The following is a 22,330-nucleotide window of genomic DNA, read 5'->3' as shown; positions in this document are numbered from 1 at the left end:
AGGAACCGAACTCATGACCTTGGGCTTGCCAGGCAGGCACTGTGCCACTGAGCTAAATCCCCAGCCCCTAAAATGTCCTGAGTCTTAAATGTGTCAGACATTACTAAGGACTTTGCAAGCACTAGCCCACAGCAGCCCTGTGAGGTATGGCAGCACCATCTCCATTGTATAGATGAAAAACCAGGGAAGCACAGAAAACGGAACCAGAATTTGAACCAGTGAATAGCTAGCACTAACTTTATAGGATGCAGAAATTCTCATTGAAAAAAATCTGCCCTTTGTAGGAGTAAAACTAAAGCCAGAGTCTGAATGAGTACAAGACATGGAAGCTCTCTCCTGTCTAAAAACACTTCATCACCAGTCTGTAAGTGACTCCTGGAATCTGAGCATTAAGGAATACTTTCTTTTAGGAAGGAAGTGAGTTGTTGGCTTTCTGCCATGTTTTTAAAGTAGGTCATGCAAATTAGTTTATTGTATTCTAACATGGTGTCCCTTTGAGACAGGAGGTGGATATAAAGGTAGATGAGGACAGAGTCCTCTGAATTGAAGACTTTTGTATAGCACGTTCTTAGAGGCATATGAACTGGAGCTGGAGAAAGAAGTAATTTTAAAAAAAGGTGGAAAGGCCTTGTAGAAAAGCTGAACCTAATGAATAATCTTGCTTTAAATAGCTTCTGGACAAATGTTATCATTCTGACAAATGACATAATAAATGCTGTTGCTTTTTTTTTTTTTTTTTTTTCAGTACCAGGAATCGAACTCACGACCTTGCGCTTGCCAGGCTGTTAGCTTTTAAACATTACAAAGTGTTTACTATCATATGAATCAAAGGAATTTAAGACAAACATGCTGTTGCTCAAAATTAACTGGAATGAATACTGCCTTCTGCTCTCAATATAAACTTATTTGGTTCTAGCAGATAACATTATGAGATAATCTAATATTTAAAATTTTTGCCGGGCGAGGTGGTGCACGCCTGTAATCCCAGCACTTGGGAGGCTGAGCAGGAGGATTGTTATGAGTTCAAGACCAGCCTGGGCTACAAAGTGAGTTCAAGGCCATCCTGAACTGTAGAGCAACACTGTCTCAAAAAGACAAAAAATAAATAAATAAATAAAATAAAATTTTTGCATAAGTATTTATTATAGGCCCAGTGCTGGAACAAGAATGTGCTACTTGTTTTTAAGCAGTTCATAATCCATAAAATATAAAATATTCCGGATGGTAACAATTTAGGGTATTATGCAGCTATAAAAGAGTAAGGCACCTGGGGGAGGTAGCACGTGCCTGTAATCCCACCAGGGTGGGAGGCCCAGGGAGGACAACTGCAAGTTCAAACCCAGCCTGGGCAATTTAGTTACTTAGTGAGACTCCGTCAAAATTGAAAGGAAGAGAAGGGAGATATAAACACTCATTCACTATACTGTGTACCTTGTGTGGAACGACTTTTAAAAGAGAATCTTTTCTTTTTTGCTGCCCATACATTTATTTTTAATGTTAATTTTCCTTTATTTATTTTCACTTTTTAGTTTTAGTTCTTGACTTCCCCTTTTCCTTTCTTATTTACCCACTCAATGATCCAGATTTCCTGTATCCCTGGGGTGTAGACCCCTCCCTCCCCACAGAGACACGAATTAAAAAGAACTCAGCAAGGACTTTTCCCCCAAACTATAGTCACGGGGACATAGGTTTACTATATAGACATATTTTGTACTAACTGTAGCTTGCATTGACCCAGTCATATAATCAAATAGTAACCATTCAGGGGCTGGGGACTTAGCTCAGCGGCAAAAAGCGCCTGCCTGGCAAGCGCAAGGTCGTGAGTTCGGTTCCCGGTACCGGAGAAAAACCAAACCAAAACAAAACAAAACAAAAAATAGTAACTATTCATATTGTTATTCAGCATGCCAAGAATCAAGCACTACAAAGTAGTGAACACAGGAGAAAACTACACAATCGAACTGGAAAAACCTGTAAGTAGCTATTTCTTTGCTGCTGGTAATATTCTCCTCCTTCTCAAACCCACCTTTATAGAACACAAAGAAGGAGGGAATGCAGACTTCTCTTCTAGGGACACTGTTGGCAAAAACAGGAGAGGAGCCTGCAGGTGGCAGACACCCAGCACAAGCAGTGAGACAGCGACCGGCAGCTGAGGGGCAAAGGGAGCTAATCTGCTTCTAGCAGTGCTTTCTGCTTTTATTTTTCTGCAAGTCTCCTTATTTCTTTGCATCACCAGTAATCAAAGCTACAAGGCTCACTCGTGCTAGACAAGCACTTTGCCATCGAGCTACATCCCCCTCCTTTTTTGAATTTTATTTTCTGAAAGGAGTAAGTTGCCCAGGCTGGCCTGGGATTTGCTATCCTATCTCACTCAACCTCCCAAGTAGCTGAGATCTCAACTGTGTGTGCTGCCTACCGCACCTGCTCGCCGGGAGTCTTCATCAATACATTGTTTGCGGGGGTAGAAAAAATATTATTGGACGTTTGTCTTACATCCTACAATGGTAAGTGTTTAGCTGTGCTTATTTCTAAGGGGAAAAAAATCTGTGACTATGTAGACCAGTGGTGGCGAACCTATGGCACATGTCACTTTTCTTTTAAGACAAAAGATTCTGATGTATGAGTTGTTTTTTTCTAAACTAAAACTTTAGTATTCAGGTTTATTTGCAGTATTGACACTTTGTGATACATTGGTGGGTTTTGGGTTGCAGTTTGGGTACTCATCTCTAAAAGGTTCGCCATCATTGACTTAGCCCATAATACCTACCATGCTGAAGCTGAGTTTTTCCTTTTAAAAACATACCAGTGAGGAAAGCAGTTCTTTGGCTTCAAGCCCACTCCAGCCCTAGCTGACTTATCACTTATCATGACAGAAAAGCGAAACCACCAGATACCATGTTAGGCACAGAGCTAAGTAATTTACATATACAATTTCATGTCTTCCAATACCCTGAGATAGAAATTGTTACGTCTGTGACACAGATGAGAAAACACATTCATACTGGTCTCAGCCAGTAGAAATGTGATGTGGCCAACATTCTAGGATGCTTAAAAGGAATACAGCTCTGATCTTAGGTTGTAGGAACTGCACTTAAATGGAACTGTGGATCTCAAAAGATATTTACATTTTTCTAAAACTGAGCACCTAGTGCCTCTGTCTCTCCAGGCCCATTGTGCTGATCCAACAGAAAGAGGGACAGTGCAATTGAGTTACTTGTATTTCAACCATAACCCTTAGAGAGAAAGATAGCTACTGATGTACATGGCACACACCTTTGCCATAGATCCTCCCAGAGCGTCTCAGTTCTTAGATCCACGCCCACTGTATTTTTAATAGGAGGTGAGAACTGGATCGCTAAAGGAGCATCCAAATAATCAAGTAAATGGAAGTAACGGCCGGGGAGGTATAGTGTATCCGGCATACACTTGTAACTGGTGAACCAGGGCGCATTTTTGTCCTGGCTGTAGAGTCCACAGTGGAAGGAAAACTAAGAGTCTGGGTTCTCATTTCACCTGTCACTCTTCCGAACCCCTCCACCTACCCTTACTCAGTTTGAAGTTTTGTTTCTTTGTTTGTTGAGACAGGGTCTCACTATGTATCCAGGCTGGCCTTGAACTTTTGGCCACTGTGCTTCCTCAGCCTCCTGAGTGCTGGGATTATAGGTGTGCGCCACCGTGCCCGGCTCAGGGTGAAGTTTTATAGTCCTTTTTTCTCTTCAAAATTACTTGGGATATACACATTTAACCAGATTTCCCTTGCATAAAAATAATTGTTTTAGGAGTAGAGACACATACCTGTTACTTCTAGACCAGTAAATTCTTCTGTTAAAATGAGATTAAAATGCTTAACTTCTTTGGCTTTAAGAGCTCTTTGATTTCAGCAGAGGAAACTATGCCTGAGTTAAGCAGAAGTAAGTTTATGATAACAGAGACTATTCTTATAACTAGGCATTCTGAAGGCTAGCAAATCCGCAGAGACTGGAAAGTAGTTACTTCTATTAGTCACCATTTGATTAGGAAATCACTTTCCTGTCTTGCTTCTACATTTGAGCTCCAATTTCAGGAATGGAACATATTCTGTCCTAACGCGAGTCGTTCTTATATCTTATATGGGGGGGGGGGAATCAAAGTACCTAGCTGTTGGTCGCCAGATTTAGCGGGAAAGGGCTAATTCCTCAACAAGGAGTCGACACATGGTTAAGTAGGACCATCGAAATAAATTACTGACATGATTTTCTGGAGGTCAGGACATACACAATAATCTCCTGAAGTGCATTGAGCCTTCTCACTTTCTCTTCACACAGGTCACGCTCCCAAGCCTTTTCAGTGTCATTGATTATTTCGTGAAGGAGACTCGAGGAAACTTACGACCATTTATTTATTCCACTGATGATAACTTCGGTATGTTCTTCACCTCACTGCTGTGCTAAGAAAGACACAACTCAAAAGCTCTGGTATGATTTGTAACACCAGCCAGGCACGAACTGTGGTTTAGCCTTTGAATTTATCCACTGGGGAATCATTTTGTCTCTGAGTCTGAAAATAAAGGAGTACCAATAAATCCTTGTGAATAGAGTATGACTTCCATCTGAGGGATGAAAAACCCTGAGGCGCTGTACAGTTACCTTCATTTCATTATTCTATTTAGCTTTATCGAACAAGTTGAGCTGTAGAAAGGAAGTATCAAGGACGATCTGTTCACATTGTCAATGCTTCAGACAGGATACAGTGAGGACTGAGGGAGAGGCTATGGGGATTGCTTGTTAGGCAACAGATAATCTGAGAGAGAAGTTTTATTCTACTACAAAGGCAGAAGTTAGATGACAGGATAACAAGGAAGTAAGTGGTGAGAACCTACAAAGATGAAAGTTAGGACCAACTACAGAATTCGTGGGCCCTCTGTTCGTAAATCAAGAGGTTCAAAACAGTGACCGCATCCCATTAAGTCAAGCAACTGCACGCTTCACATGCCCGTCAAACTGGCTGTTTGAATTTGTCTTTGGCAGAAGAAGGTAGGTAGGATGTAACAGTTGCTCTTTATTTTTTTCAACAATCCCTATTACATGTGGTTATCGGCTAAGCCCTTATGAACCTAATTCCAAATAACAGAAAACGCAAAAGCGCAGATTCTGAAGACCTAGAGAAGCTCACTGAGTACAGCGTCTACTCTGCAGGAGTCACCTGAACAGCGAGTGTCTCTAAGATGCGACCATTCAACTTGTTTGAAAATTTCTCTGGCTGGGGGTGTAGCTCAGTGATGGAATGTTTGCCTAGTGTGTAGAAGGTCCTGGGTCCAATCCTTAGCACTTCAAAAAAGAAAAAAAAATCTCTCATTTTGGGGGTTGCTTGTTTGTTTGTTGGTTGGTTTCTTTTCTTTTTGGTTGGTTTTTTTTTTTTTTGTGTGTGTGTGTGTAATCCTGGGCATTGAAGCCTGGGCCTTTGCCCTGAGATACATCCACAGCCTTTTTTGAGAGCGGGGTGGGTAACCGGGAAACAAACTGAGGACCTTGCACTTGCCAGGCGGACACTGTGCCAATGAGCTATATCCCCAGCCTGTCCATAGCCATTTTTATTTATTTTACTCAAGACAGTCTTGCTAAGTTACTAAGTTGCCCAGGCTGGGCTTGAACTTGCAATCTTCTTGCTTTGGCCTCCCAGAGTGCTGGGATGATAGGCATACACCACCTTGTCTCGCTCTGGTCAGTTTTTAGTATATTTGCTGCCAAAGCGAGGACTCTGGTCAGTTTTTGTATTAAAGAATTTGTCCTTAATATTAGATCTGAAATATTCCTTCTTTTCATGTTTACACATAAATCTAATTTCCGGCGTTGAAATAACATTTAAAAATGGCCAGTGTCTCTCCTTACTCTTTTCTAACATCTAAATTGCTGGTTCCTATGGCCCTCTATCTCTGACCTCAGTAGATTGTTTAATTTCTTTTTTAAATTTTGACTTTTATTAGTACCTGTCCACAGTACCTAATGATTACATTCGTCATAGAGAGTTAGCACGTGTACATAATGCATCTCAATTCCTTTTACATCCCTTCCCCTCCCGCTCCTTTCATCTCTTGGTCCCCTTCCAATTAGAGAAAGATTTCCCTGTTTCCTATTATCAGTCTTTCATTTTGCACTTTATTTATACTTTGGATTTCTCATGTAAGAGAAGCCATGTAATATTTAAATTTGTGTCTGGTTTATTTCACTTAACATTATGGTCTCAAGATGCATCCATTTTCCTACAAATGGCTACAATGTATCCTTCATGGAATACTGTTCCATTGTACATATTATTATTATTGTTATTACTTTGGTTTTTTTCTGGTACCGGGAATCAAACTCATGACCTTACGCTTGCCAGGCAGGCACTGTGCTGCTGAGTTAAATCCCCAGCCCTTCCATTGTACATAAATACCACATATTCTTTAATCATTCATCTGTTTCTGAACATACAGATAACTTCGAAGATTTAGCTATTATGAGTTGTGCTGCTATAAACATGATTATACATGTATTACTGTAATACGATGTCTTTAATTGTTTTGGGACAATATCCAGAAGGGGAATAGCTGGGTCAAATGGAATTTCTACTTTCAGTGTTTTTGAGGAATCTCTATACTGATTTACATAGTGTTTGTACTAGTTTATGTTCCCACCAACAACGGAGAAGTGTTCCCTTTTCCCTATAGCCTGGCCAGCATCTGTTACTCAATTTCTTGATTATAGCCATTCTTTCTTAAGATGAAACCTCAGTGTTGTTTTCATTTGCATTCCTCTAATGGCCAGAGATGTTGAACATTTTTTCATGTATTTATTGTCCATTTTCTTTTCTCTTGAGAAGTGTCATTTTACTTGCCAATTTTGACTGGATCTTTTTTTGTTGTTGTTTTATTTTGTTTGTTTTTTTCTGGTACTGGGAATTGAACTCACGACCTTGTGCTTGCCAGGCAGGCGCTGTGCTGCTGAGCTAAATCCCCAGCCCTTGACTGGATCTTTTATTTTGGAGGTTGAAGTTTTTTGAATTCTTTATATTTTCTGGGTACTAGTTCTCTGTCCAAGGAGTAGCTGGCAAACTTTCCCCCCTGTTGTGTAGACTGTCTCTTCATCTTGCTGGTTGTGTCCTTTGCTGTGTAGAAGCTTAATTTGACAAAATCTTATTTGTTGATTTGTTATTTCTTGTGCAGCTGGGGTTCTGTTCAGACCGTTCTTGCTTATGCTTATGTCTTCAAAAGTTTTATCTATTTTATCTTCTAGTAAAGTGTTTCCATTTTAATATTTAGATCTTTGATCCATTTTGATTTTAGTTTAGTAAATATGATAAAAGATATGGATCTAGATTCAGTCTTTTTTTTTTTTTTTTGGTTTTTCTCCGGTACCAGGAACCGAACTCACGACCTTGCGCTTGCCAGGGAGGCGCTTTGCCACTGAGCTAAATCCCCAGCCCCTTAGATTCAGTCTTATGCATGTGGATAGCCATGTTTCCCAGCAGCACTAGTAAAAGAAGTTTTCTTTCTTTTAGTATGTTTTGGCTGAAAAAGCAGACGGCTGAATGTGCCTGGAGTTTTCTGCACTCTATATTCTGATCCGTGTCTGCTTTTGCACCATTTTTGTTTTTAAAATCACTATAGCTTTGTAAAATAACTAGAAATCTAGTATTGTGATGCCTTCTCCTTTGCTCTTGTTACCCAGGATTGCCTTTGTTATTGTGGATGTCTTCCATTTCTGTATGAATTTTAGGATTGTTTTTTTCTATTGCTGTGAGGAATGCTCTTGGTATTTGGAATGGGATTGCACTGAATCAGTATGTCAGCTTTGGAAGTATGGCCATTTTGACAACATTGGTTCGGCTTATGCAAGAACAGGAGGTACCTTTTCATTTTCTGAGGCCTTGATATCTTTTTCAAAGAACTGTCTTATTTATTTTTCTCATCACTGAGACACAATACCTGACACCCACAATTTAAAGAGGAAAGGTGTATTTTGGCTCACAGTTTACAGAGGTTTAGCCCACAGTTGGTTGGATCCAAGGCAGGGTGGCATGGCAGAGAATAGCTCATGGCACTGTAGGAAGCAGAAAGAAATCAAGGGAGAGGGAGAAAGATAAACCCTCCCAGACCACATCCCCAGTCACCCACCTCCTCCAACGATGGCCACTTCCCAACATCACATTTATCTATGAGCTCATCAGTAGACTAATCCACTGAGATTGTCATGCCCACTGACCCAATCACCTCCCCAAAGCCCCACCTATGAGTGCATGAGGTTTGGTGGGCATCTAGATATAAACCATAACAAGTAGTATACTTTTCTTGTACTTCATTAGGTTAATTCCTAAGTAATTTTTCTTGAAGCTATTGTGAATAGGGCTATTTTCCTAATTTCTCACTCAATGGGTTGATTATAGGTGTATAGGAACACTATTGATACTTAAGGGTTGGTTTTGTATTTTGCTACCTTGCTGAATTTATTAATTCTAGGAGTCTTCTGGTAGAGTTTTTTTGGGTCTTTGATGTAAAGGACCATGTCATCTATGAAATAGACTTCTTCCTTCCCTATGTGTGTTTTAAATTTCTCCCTCTTGGGGCCTGGGGATTTAGCTCAGCAGCACAGCGCCTGCCTGGCAAGCATAAGGTCATGCGTTTGATTCCCGGTACCAGAAAAAAACCAAAAAAAAACAAAACAAAACAATAATGATAAATTTCTTCCTCTTGGCTGATTGCTTCGGCTAAAGTTTTAAGTACTTTGGTGGACAAAAGTGGACAAAAATAAGACAAAAGTCTTACTTCTGATTTTAGGGGAAAAACATTCAGTTTTCCATTTAATATGATGTTGACGGTTTTTCATAAATCGATTTTATCAGATTGAGATAAAGTCCTTCTACACCTATTTTCTTCAGGCTTTTTTTTTTTATCATAAATGGATATTGGATTTAGTTCAAGGTTTTTTTCTTTTTGCATCAAGATGGTCATGTGATTTTTGTCCTTGCTTCTATTTATGTGATGTATTATGTTTACTGATGTGGGTATACTGAACCAGGTTTGCATTAATGGGATGTAGCCTTCTTGGTTATGATATATGATCTTTTTGATGATTTGCTGCGTTGGTTGCCAGTATTTTGTTGAGGATTTTTCCATCTATGTCATTGAAGAGATTGGGCTTTAGTTTTCGTTTTTAGTTAAGTTCTTGTCTGGTTTTGGAATCAAGGTAATGTTAGCCCCCACGAGTGATTTTGGGGTATTCCTTCTCTTTCAATTTCATGAAAGAACCTGAGGAGTATTGGTGTCAGATCTTCACTGAAGTTCTTTTAAAATTCAGTTGTGACTCCATTGAGTCCTGGGCTATTTTGAGTCATTAAGTTGTTGTTATTATGATTGCCTCCATTTTACTGCCTGTTATTAGATTGTTCAGGGTTTGTGCATCTTCTTGGTTGTTTTGGTAATTCCTATCTATCTAGTAATCCATCCATTTTTTCAGGATTTCCAGTTTACTGGAGAGTGGGTTTCTAAAGATTTAGAAATCATCTGAATTTTTGGCATGTCCATTGTGATTTTGCATTTATTTCTAATTGCATTGATTTTGGTCTTTTCTTTCCTGCTTTTGGTAAGACTGGCTAAGGGTTTGTGTGTTTTGTTTATTAATTTGAAGAACCAGCTATTTGATTAATTCATTCTTTGCATTTTTTTAGTCTCAGTTTCATTAATTTCTGCTCTGGGCTTTACCACAGAAGACAAGGAATACACTAGACAGTTCCTAGACTCCAATGACAGTGACAGTGTTATATACCATAATCTACAGGGACAGAGCAGTCCTAAGAGCTAAGTTTAGAACTGGGAATGCCCACATCAGAAAAACAGTGAGCCAACCAAAACACAACCAAATAAAAACCCTGTAATGGTCATGCTGTATAACAAACCACCCAAAACATGGAGCTTGAATCAACAACCTTTTTATGTTTAGGATTCTGCGGGCTGGCAACTTGGACCAGATTTAGTCGGGCAGTTCTTCTAGTCTCATTTGGTGCCATTTTACAGGATTTTAAGCACTCAGTGGCTTGACTGGTGCTGGACCGTTCCAATGAAGCCAGGTGACATCTGGTGCTGGTTGTCAGCCAACACGGCCGAACCACTCCTCACCTGGCCTCTCCTGAGGTTAGTCCAGGCTTTCCCACATGAGGTCTCAGTGGTATGTTCCTAAGGCTATAAAATCTTAATGCTGAGGATAAATTATGGCACCTTAGGAGCTTTTATTAGTAACAATAGATGTAAACTTAGTAATTCCAAGTGTGGCATTTCTTATACAGATGAGCTACTTTTTAAAAAACTATTTAAATTTATGTACAATAAAATTCACTAATTTTGGTGTATCATCCTATACATTTTGAAAATCAACTTCAAAATCAGTATACACAAAATTCCCTCATGTTCTTCCTTTGTCAGACTTTCTCCCCCAAAACCACCAGTGTGTTCCATATCTATAGTTCTGCCTTTTCCAGAATATAATATATATGGATTCACAGTAAGGAACTTCTGCAGTCTATTTTCCTTCATTCATTATGATGTGCTTGAGATTCATACAACTGTGTGTATTATTAGCTCATTTTTAATTGCTGAATAGTATTTCACTGTATGGAGGTATGTTTGATTATCCATTCAATAATTTAAATTAGGGTTGCTTCTAGTTTGGGAGCAATCATTACACTACATTAATATTCATGTAGAGGTTTTTCTGTGTCATTCAACGGGCTAAAATATCTAGGAATGAGACTACTTGGTCGTATGGTGAATGTACGCTAACTTTGCTAGGAAACGGTTTCTGTTTGTTAAAGGAACTCATTTTTTCTGGCGTTGCCTTTGCACCACTGTTCCTTCCCTTTTGTTCCTGAACCTAGAACCTTGCCCTTGTGATGTGCTCTGCACACCGAGTTAACCTCCCAGCCTTTTTTAAAAACCTAACTGATCATATTTGCATGGATAAATTTCCATTGAGATGTTCCTATCCTTTTGCCAGTATCACACTACCTTTATAACTGTAGCTTTATAGTAGTTACTGAAATCAAGTGAATTACTTTGTCCAAGAGTTTTTAGTTTTAAGATGCCTTTTCTTGACGGAAGTTCTGGAAACAGTAACAGTGGAGCCAGCTGACCAGAGCGAACCCTAAGAAACTATGAGCGCAAATAAGGGTTTTCTGCTTGAAGTTGACTTTCCCAGGTATTCTGTGACAGTGAGGGAAAGCTAGCACGAAAAGTAAAGTTGGCTGGCATGGGGGACAAGAAACCGGAGGGAACGTGGGTGGCACATCCAGTACCACAGCGGCCTGGCTAGAAGAGAAACAGAAGAATCTCGGCAGCGTGACTTCTTTCCCCCCTTTCTCTGCTTCCTGGCTACTGTCTCTGAGAACACCTCAAACACATCTTCAAGTGTGCTCATGCTCTCCTGGTGTGTCTTCATCCAGGAAGCTGACAACCAAGATTAACTGCCATGCTGAAGCACAGCTGCTTGGTCTTTGATGATTTCAACATTCTGGCTATCTTAGCATTGGTATCCTTTATCTTTTCCCTTGAGAAATGGTCACATTTCTCTGACCTTCTACATTTCAAGTTATTTCTGGTTCTTTGTGTATCAAGTAATTTTGGATTGTATCTTGGACATTTTCAGTATTATTACCATGAGCCTTTACATCCTGTTAAAATCTTGGGCATTTTTTTAAAAGCAGGGGCAGGAAATCATCCTAATTAGATTGAACCAGTTTTGTCTCGCTTTCTGTAAGAAGTGGTTTCAAATCGGTTTTCAAAGGCTGTCATATTGCTTTGCGTTTGGTCCCTGAGGGATTATTAGTAGCCCAGCCTTTGGTCATGGTCCGTATCTCAGTTTGTTCTCAGCAACTGTTTTGTATATGTACAGCTCAGTGATGAGCCTACAACTTGCCTTACGTCATACACAGTTAAGGGATTTTCTTTTCCAGCTCTCACTGCTCCAGGATTTCCCTCATTCTTTGCAGGTACCAATGCCTCCCACCCCCGGGGTCCTCTAGCTAGAGAGACAGGGCTTAAGAATTGTGGCTACCCATGCTGTCAAGCAGTTCTGGGAAAGTCGTGCTCCAAAGAAGGAAGAAAAAAGAAACAAGAAAGTAATTCCAAGTCTCCTTGTTTCCCTGAGCCACTTTTCTGGGTTATCTGGCTGGAAAGGACTTTCCGTCGGGATTTCAGGTGCCTATACTTCCACTACCACAGTAACTTGACTAGCCCTTGATGTGTAACCCCCTGCTAGAGCCCTTAGCTTTAATGTGAGTTGGGAATAGGAAGGTGTAGAATAGCTAAGGGTTCAAATCTGGACATGTGGGAAAAGGTTCACAATAGAGTATTAAACAAAAGAAAGTGGAATGTGTCTTTGGTCTTTGCCATCAACGTCAGCATTCAGCTTTCTTGGTCACTAGATGGCAAGGAACGATGGGCCTAGAACAAAGATACTTCTTCCATTTATCTTCCCCAAGTTTGAAATAATTCAAAAACCACTTCAAAATATAGTAGGACAGCTGGGCATGGTGGTGCGTGTCTGTAATCTCAGCACTTGGGAGGCTGAGGCAGGAAGAATCCCGCAAGTTTGAGGCCAGCCTGGGCTACAGAATGAGTTCAAGGCCAGCCTGAACTAGTGAGACCTTGTCTCAAAAAAACAAAAACAAAAACCAAAAGTAGGCCAGGTAAAAAGAACACTAAGCTCAAATGTAAGAAAAAAAGCAATTTCCTAGGGAAATTTTGGTAACCTAGTTAGAAGTACAAGATAAAATAAAAATTAAATGAGTATTGAAACATTACTTAACATTTTAAAACTTTATTAAACAGGGCACTGATGTTCCAAATACAAGCAGGAAAATCAATTACTGCTGAAAATAATCACCTTGTTACATTATATTGGTTCATTGATTAATCAAATTTCTACCTGTAATTTCTAGGTCAAGAACTCAACACTGAAGGAAAAAATGAGAAGTTGAAGAAAAAGCCATACGTTGCATGAAATAAAGTGTGGAAAACTGCCTTCATGTATTTTAGTAATTTGTATTTTCAAAAGGAGTATCTCACTTTTCAGAGAATTACCTCCCATTCCTGATCCTGATTCCCAAGTCATTTATTTGTACCCTAATAAAAAATGTAGCATGCAATTTCCTTTATTGATTAGAATGAAACCAACTCACTGCGAAAGCACAAGCTATGACTATGCTGTCACTTGTTCATCTATGCTTTCTCATGCACTGCTGTACATTAACATATGTTATTTTCTAAAATTTGTTCTTCTAGGCTTCAGTTAAATACATTTCCCCTATACAATTTTCACAGCAGATTTTCTCCTAAATCCAACCAATTAAAAACTCACTAGGAGTTCATTAAAATCTGATCTGATCAATTTATAAAATGTAAGCCACTTATTTACCTACAAACCAAAAATATGGAATGTAAAAGCCCTTTTTCAATAGAACGATTACATGCCATAGTTTGTCACTGAGAATAAATAAAATGTGTTCATTTCTGTCTTCTCCCCTGATGTCATGTTTTTGCTTGTTCAAAACCAACCCATAAATCTGTACGAAGGTGATAAAAGGCTATATACTGCAATCTTTCACAAATATGAACCAGTATGAGCTGATTATCAGTTTCTTAAAAATATAGATTCCTAGACTGGGCATGGTGGCACACACCTGTAATCCGAGAACTTGGGAGGCTGAGGCAGGAGGATTGCTGCAAGTTCAAGTCCAAAGCCAGCCTGAACTGCACAGTAAAGCCCTGTCTCAGAAAAAAGGATTCCTCAGCCCCAGACTATATGTAGAAAAATCAAAGCCTCAGGGATGTTGTTTCAGATTTTTTCTTTAAAAAAACAAAACAAAACAAAACAAAACCTTTTAAATTGATTTTTGTCACACAATTTAGGAATCATTAAGAACTAAGAATCAACTAAAAATTAAAAGCTATGCTTATATTCTAATTAATGGTCCTAATTACTTGGACATTTGGCTTGTTGGGCTTACCTGAAAAAAATGAATGAGTTGGAATAAATTCTTAAGGTCTTCCTAGCTCAAATATATTATAAAAAGGTATCTTTATAAAAAATTAGGGCACAGGCACACACTAAAGACTGAAACAGAGGAGAAGATGGCATCTGTAAGTCAAAGAGAATGGCTTTAGCAAAACAAAACCAAAAAAACCATTTGCCCAAACTGCTACCCTTCTAGGTGTCTTCCAGAAGGAGTTAAAGACATCACATTTGACATATGCACATCCTATTTACAGCAGCAAAATTCAGAACAACTAAATTTTGGAAGCAGCCCAAATGTCCATCAACAGACGAATGGATAACATGTTAATGTGATACCAGCCTGCCATAAGGAAGGATAGACTTCATTTATTGGAAAATGGATATACACTGAAACAGTAGTGTTAAGTGAGATAAATCAGATACACAACTTAAATATTGCGCTATTTCTCTTATATGAGAAATCCTGAGTAAAGATAAAGAGCAAAATAAAAGGTAACAGAAAACAGGGAGATAGATCATTCTCAAAGGGTAAGGAGATCAAGAGATCGGTGGAAGGCATAAGGGATGGTAAGAAGGAACCGGGACATGTTAGCTACAGGTACCAACTCCACACAAGGTATGTGAACATTATGTATGCAAATGTACAAGAAAAGAAATAAAAAGGGAAGGGATCGAAGGATGGGTGGAAGGGAAGGGAGGGAAGGGAAAAGGGATAAAGAAAGGAATTAAGATGTGTTCTGGGCATGTATGAACTTTCCACAAGAAATGTAAGGACTATGTATTACATACACATACTAATAAAATAAATCAACCTAACAGCTTGCTATTTGATTTTTAGCCTCCAGGCCTTAAAAAAAAAATGAATTTTTGTTTTTTTAAGTCCCAAAGTGGATGTTCCAGTACTCCAGCAATATTTAATGGGTGTCTTACTTCTCTCATTGCTGAGACAAAATATCCAACACCCAAAGTTAAAGGAGAAAAGATTTAATGTAGCTCACAGGTTGAAGCTTTCAGTTCATAATTGGCTGGCTCCAAGGCAGAGGGGCATCTCAGAGGAGAAACAGTTCATGGTGGGCAGAAAGCAGCAAAGCTACGAAGTACTGAATTAGTGAAGCAGCAAGTGACAGCGGCAGCCCTTCTTTGTCTGTTTTGGTTACTTTTCTCTCATTGCTGAGACAAAATACCCAATGCCCAAAACTAAGGAAGGGAAGGTTTATTTAGCTCACTGTCTGTGGAGGTTTCAGTCCATACTCTGCTGGCTCATGGCAGAAGGCAACAGTTCATGGTGGCAAGACAGCAAAAGCAACAAGAGCAAAAAGGGAGCAGCAGCAGCAGAGAGCAAGCCTCTTTACCTCCCTTCCACTCTATGCAGGCTACCCACTCCAGGGTGGGTATTGCACTCACACCCATAATCCCAGCATTGAACGTTAGATCAATCAAAAACTCCAGAAGCCCACCCCATGACTGCATAAGGATTTGGGGGACATCCGGACACAAACTGTAACACCGTGCCTTATAGCTTATCCAGGCTACATTTTCTTAGGACAGGTTGTACTCACATCCAGGGTGGGCCTTCCCATTATCCACACCCAGAATTTATGCCAAATCCATCAGTGGGCTGATTTAGCCATTCCACACCCTTGATCCTAGCATTATACACTCTAGATTCAGCCACCTCTGAAAAGCCCCACCTGTGAACTGAGAGGCTTTGGGGGGACATCTAGACAGAAGCCCTAACAATGGACTACCTGGGATGCCTGAAACACACAAGAGTTCCAAGCTTTCCTTGGGTTTACTGAATTAGAATTTCTGTGGGATGGCTCAGAAACCTACCTTTTAGTATGATCCACTAAAAAATAGAGTTTGAGAAGCACTTTTAAAAGATCTACTGTGATAGTAAGACAAAGTACTTGTAGAAAAACATGAAAATGAAGTAAGGTTTTAAATGGAGAAGCAGAGTCAATTAAAGAGAAATCTCAGATGAGAGTTGGGACACAGTCTACTAACATAAGAATTTACTGAACCCTTATACACATTATTGTGTTAACAGATTTAATGTGTTTCCACTGGCTTGAGCCACTGGCGGTACATGCATGACCACTGGGCGGCTTGTACCATGAGTGGTACAAATGAATCACTTTTATCAGTGTTTTTACTAATAAAATTAATGAAGTCTATAAATGGACCAAATCTAATTAGTTGCTTGAATGTGATTACTGACAAATATTAATACTGCTCAAACAAATTAAAATTCATTACAGTAATCAAATAGATTTCATTAATTTAAATTCATGAAGTTTATCAATTATTAATTCTCTAAATTTTAACATGGGAATCTTATAAGTAAGCCATTGCTGGTATATATAATATCCAGTTACAACTGCTGTACCACAAATTAGCTGAATTAACATTTTTTCTGCCATTTTAATGTTTTTCCTTAAGGAACTGGAATAGTATATGATCACATGTGGGCTGCTAACAGTATCTTTCTTTGCATTATTGTAATCAAAGATTTGCCAGGAAGTCGTACAAGTAGTCTAATGAGACAGTCATACATACATCACCAGTGGGTCAGGGTGTATGATGGGTCACTGAATTCGAATCACAGCCGCCCGGCAGCGAGACATAAATTACAGCCCCGTTATGAATGTGTTAGACTAGGAAAGATGCACGTGTTATTTTCGAAGGTCTTCACAACTGAGTTGTTCCAAATATACACAGGAAACAAGTGATTGAAGAGCTTCAATTTCTTACCATTTCAAAATGTTTAGTGTATTCCTGCAATATAAGAAAATACTGTGCGACTGCAGAAAGATTTTAAAAATCAGACTTTAGCTGAGACAACATAGTTGGCTGCAAGGAAGTGGAAGTGAAGGGGATAAGAGACAAAGTCACAGCATGAGTTCTAACAAAGGTGATGAGCCTGCCAGAAGCAGTACGAGGAACAGCTCCACAGCGGTCTCAGTAGCAGGAAAGAAAGTCTCTAAGACCGTGGAAAAAATACCTCCAGTATGCTGAAAGATATTACAGGTCATATCAAAATTCTCTATTTAGCAAAAATGTCTTTGAGAGCTGGAGGTATAGTTAGTTCAGTGGGAGAGCTTGCCTCATACATACAAGGCCTAGAACAGCAAAAAAGGAAAAAAAAGAAGAATGAGGGCAAAATATAGATATTTTCAGAAAACAAATCATGAGTAATTATGCCACTAGTAAACTTTCACACAATGGAATTCTTTGTGTGTGTGTTTTTGAGACAGGGTTTCACTATACAGTTTAGGCTGGCCTTGAACTCACAGAGATCCTCCTGCCTCAGCTTCCCAAGCACTGGGATTACAGGCATGCACCATTAGAAAGGAATTCACAATAGAATTCTCAAGGAAGTATTTCAGATAGAAATTTATCCCATATGTTTCTTAGTCCACTCAGGCTGCTTTAACAAAACATCATAAACTGGCTTATAATAAACATCAGAAATTTATTTCTCACAAGTCAGAGAGGTGGGAGGACCAAGATCAAGGTGCCAGCAGACTTTGGTGCCTGTTGAGAGTCCACTTTTGGGCTCAAAGATGGCATCTTCCCTCTGTATCCTGGTAAGTGTGACAGGGTTCCCTCAGGTCTCCTTTACAAGGGCTCCATACCCTTGACCTGATCACAACCCAAAGAAAGGCCCAATTACTAACAGCATCACCACCTTGGAGGTTACACTTTCAATACATGAATTTTTGGGAGACACATATGCTCAAATGATAGCAGTTAGGTTTAGATACAAAAAGAATAAAGAACAGAGACTGCCTTTATGGTGTAAAAATACAAATACTAAACAGAAGATCTCACAGCATTAAACACATTCAGTACATGGCCTCAGAATTAAAATACAGAAAAGGAAACACAGCAGTCGTATGTAAACTGGGAATTATACAGTTCTCTACAGTTAGACGTCTTGTGTAGTAACTCCAAATTAGTCATGGTTATTAATTTGGTGGGTCAGAACTCATTACGCCACATATGGGTGAAAATGGCTGGTCCCTGTTCCACAAAGTCTAGGACCTGGAATCATCTGAAGTCTTGATTCTCCCTACAAAATATGCTGCTTTCAAATGCATAAAGATTATTACAAAATATTTACCACGTTTTCAGTTAGAAGTGAGTCAAATTAGTGTCAAAAGATTAACATTAGGAAGGTCATTTTTTTATCTGATCAAAATTCAATTACAATGAAAATCAAACTAAAAATGATCACTAGAGAAACTATGTATTTGGAAATGATATGTGAGGGGTGATCAAAATATATAATAAATTTTTAAATTAAAAAAATGATTATATAGCTAAGTCTTGGAAACAACCCAAATGTCCATCAATCAAGGAATATCTGGATAAGAAGAAGTGGTATTTTTATACAGTGGAATACCACTCAGCCATAAAGAAAGATAAACCGGAGTCTTTCATAGGTAGATGAGTACAACTTGAGAACATATTCTTAAGTGAAATAAACCAGACTCTCATGTATAAACATCATACTGTCTCTCAAATGTCAGAAACGGAAAGAGTAAGTAAGGTCCAAAATGTGCAATAGATATTATGAAGGGGAAAAAAAGTGTTTCAAAGGGAAGAGGAACTGGGGAGGGAGAAAGGGGAAAGCAAGGAAGGGAAAAGTAAAAAATACAAGATAGTTAAGACAGTTATGTAACTAGTTCCTCTCACTTCATTGAAAAGAAAGGTCTATGCTAATATTGTTTGGAGAATGTTTCACACTTATATCTTGTACTCTGAGTAACTACTTTGAAGATAACAATATGCAATGTATTAGCCACTGTCGTCGTACTATTTTGCTATGTAACTTTTATTTCTTCCATAAAATAAAAATCATTACTGTGAAATATACACTGCCTTTAATCCCACTCAAAATACCCTCTGTTAGAATACTTACCCTATTGTTCTTGCTATTTTCTGAAGCAGTTATGAAAGTTCTCTGTTGTCTTTATGAGGTGATTGAAAATATGGTGAATGCAGTTTCGTAAATGGCACTGAATGGAAAGATAGGCTTACAAAAATATTAGCTGTGTCCTGATCCACCTTATTCAAGCATCTGGCACTGTGTGACCTCTGGGTCTTCCCCAAACTCAAAATAATGATGAAAGTTAAGTTTTGAATAAATTCAGGTCACTGAAGCAGCCATAACATGCAACTAGAAACAACCATAAAAGAAGACCTCCAGAACAGCTTCAGATAGCAGCAAGTACCATGGGAAAGTGTGTTTAATGCAAAAGGGAGTATTTTGAGAGCGATGGGAACATATCTCTAATAGTAACAAATTTTACTTTACTGTACTGTATTTTGTTTTTGAGACAAGGTTTCACTATGAGGTTCAGGCTGGCCTTGAACTCACTATGTAGCCCTAGCTGGCCTCAAACTCACAGCAATCCTCCTGCCTCAGCCTCCCGAGTGCTGGGATTACAGGTGTGTGCCACTATGCCTGGCTGTAATAAATTTTTAAATTTGAACATTCACCATATTTTATTACACACCATACTCTCCTGAAAGAACCAACCAAAGAGTTGAAGAGGAAATCCTGTTGAAAACCCAAAAGTAGGGCCAGGGATATAGCTCAGTGGCACAAGGGCTTGCGTGGCAAGAACAAGATCCTGAGTTCGATTCCAGATACCCACCCTCGCAAAAGGAAGAAAATCCAAAAGCAGTTCGAGTAAATAATGCTATGGTTTGACGCTTCAGTGTCTCCCAAAGCTCACGGGTTGAGGACAGCAGTTATCAGAAGTGGGGCTCTGGGAGCCGAGAGAAATATGAGGTTCCACCCTAAGAACAATTAACCCACTTGTGGATTCTTATGTGACAGGCCATGAGAAAGCAATGCAAACTTAAGGAAGTGAGACCCTGTAGGAGGAAGGTGGTTGTGGAGGTATGTTGAAGGGTGCATTTTGTCCCCAGCCCACGTCTACTTCCTGGCAACCAGGGGATAAACAGCTTTGCTCACCGGTCAAGTGTGCCCTCCCATGATGCTCTGCCTCAGCACAATCCAAAATAAATCTTTCTTCCTTTAGGCAGATTTTCTCAGGTACTGTGTCACAGCAATAGAGCACTAACACAAATATTAATAATATTAAATATAGAAACTTCCTGTGAACTGGACTAGACTAAAACTTTAGTTCTGTTACAATAGTGTAGTGATAACTTCTAAATGCCTATATTGAGGGGCTGGGGATTTAGCTCAGCAGCACAGCGCCTGCCTGGCAAGCACGAGGTCTTTAGTTCGACTCCTGGTACTGGAAAAAAACTAAAAAAAAAAAAAATAATTGTAAAAAAAAAAAAAAAATGCCTATGTTGAAAAAGATGGGTTGAAAATGAATGAGGTAACCCATCTCAAGACAGAAACCAGAAAAAAAATCATAAAAATGGAAAAACGTAAACATTTTAAGAGCAGAAATGAATGAATGAAAATCAGACATAAAATAGTTAAAACTAAAATTTAGATCTTAGAAAAGACTAAATTGTACCTACTTAAAGTTATACAGAAAATCTAAAGTAAATGATTTACAAAACTGACAAGAGTTTAGTAAATTTCCAGATGCAGAAACAGTATGAAGAAATCATCTATATTTTATATATCATCAATAGTTAGGAAATAATGTAGGCTGGGTCACTTGGATTAACATTCTAGCTAGACAACTTTAGAAAAGTGGAATAAAGCAGAAAACTGGTATTAGCAAATAAATTACCCGGCTAATATGTGTGAGAAGATGAATTCAGAATGGTAAACCTTTACCTGTCACCTGTGACCACTGCCGCTTGGGATCTTTACAGGTAGATCTGTAACAAGCCACTGGGAAGAGGCACAGAACTAAGAGGCCAGGGATTAAGAGATGGCTCAAGATCAGCAAGAGCTAAGGACTCAGGTAACCCAAGCCCACACTCTGGAACCTGCAGGGTTGAACTTTAAAGGGTGAGCAAGAAGTAAGACACTAGAACTAGAGTCTAACTCAGCTTTTAAAGTCCAGAAGACCTCAGGCTCTGACACTAGTCAAAATTATCCTGAGTTACAAGTATCAAGGTACCTGGCAGAAGCAAAAGAGAAAGCTTTGAGGATGAAAATATCATATTGGCCATCAAATTATTTTGATTGGTTTTCAAATACTGACAAATAAACAAATATATGAGATACACAGGAAGTGTAACTGTAAGAATAAGGAATAGAAGGAACAAAAGAAAAATTACAAAGGAACTCACAAGAAAGTTTCAGACTCTGAGATTATTAGACAAAGACTAGTGAACAAGAGATGAACATTTTGGTGAGACACCAGGAACTGTATGTGTGTCTTGTGTGTCACAGGCTTGTGTGTCTCCTATTAGAAATTTGAGAACTGAAAATACAAAAGTGCTAAGAATAACCAGGACCTAGGCCAGTAAGCTGAGAGGAACTCTAGCTAACTGTGAGAAGTATGTGTCTGCTATGGTGATAAAGGCAGCATACTAGCGTAACAATAGAAAAGGAACAAAAACTTATAGACAGTCTTACATGGATACACTCCTGTGTCACTCAGTGGCACGATGGAAAAAAGAGAACAGAACAGACTTTTCAGTAAACTGTAGAGAGGTAGTATTTGTCACTCACAAAATTAATTCCTTGTGAATTAAAAACAAGTATAGAAAACAAAACCAAAGTTCTCTGAAGACAACAGGGAAGACTATTTCCATGATCATCATACAGAATGTGACTTATTTTTTAAACAACTCACAAACATCTTTCATAAATCAATGAGGTAGAAGACTGCCAATGTATGAAATGTATGCAAAAAATTAACAAGACACTTTAGAAAAACAAGGTCGAAGTGGCCAAAAAATTTATGAAAAAGTACTCAACTTCACTAGTAATTTAGGAAGTTCAGAGTAAAATTTCAATTATTTACAACTGTACACCTACTTGCTTAGCAAAAAAAAAAAAAAAAAAAAAAAAAAAAAAAAAAAAAAAAGACAGTCTAGAGGCTGGGGAAACGTCTGTAGTTTTTTCATAACATTTAAGATATGAAAAACCAAGCAACCTATAACCAAGCAGTTCTACTCCTAGTAGAATTACTTGCAATAGTAAATATAAAAGTAACATTCATGGTAGAAGCTCACTGTCTCAAACTAAAAACACTCCCATCAATCACAATCAATAGAATGAGTACTGTGGTGTATTACTGCAAAGGTAAATTACACAGCAATGATGACGAAATGCAGCTACAATCAATATGGATGAACCCATATGCTGGATGAAAGAAGTCACAGAAGTCAGTGAGATTCTTTTACAGAAA

At 38.8% G+C, this 22,330-nt stretch overlaps 1 protein-coding gene across 4 annotated transcripts in view; it reads left to right on the top strand.

The window, feature by feature from the left end:
* The window catches only part of Stap1 (signal transducing adaptor family member 1), a 52,507-nt gene extending 38,978 nt beyond the window's left edge, over positions 1 to 13,529 (top strand). For 3 of the 4 annotated variants that reach the window (XM_005392840.2, XM_013518538.1, XM_013518539.1), the window contains 3 exons: positions 1,904 to 1,973; positions 4,305 to 4,401; positions 12,949 to 13,529. In XM_005392840.2, coding sequence (XP_005392897.1) covers positions 1,904 to 1,973; positions 4,305 to 4,401; positions 12,949 to 13,010 — 229 coding nt within the window. In that variant the 3' untranslated portion in view covers positions 13,011 to 13,529. Of the gene's footprint in view, positions 1 to 1,903; positions 1,974 to 4,304; positions 4,455 to 12,948 lie in introns of all 4 variants that reach the window. The other variant, XM_005392841.2, reaches the window with a different exon arrangement.
* The last annotated feature ends 8,801 nt before the right edge of the window (positions 13,530 to 22,330 follow it).

The sequence above is a fragment of the Chinchilla lanigera genome, unplaced genomic scaffold (genome assembly GCF_000276665.1).
Source record: "Chinchilla lanigera isolate Chin_1 unplaced genomic scaffold, ChiLan1.0 scaffold00046, whole genome shotgun sequence".
NCBI lineage: Eukaryota > Metazoa > Chordata > Mammalia > Rodentia > Chinchillidae > Chinchilla > Chinchilla lanigera.
This window is presented reverse-complemented; position numbering and strand designations above follow the sequence as displayed.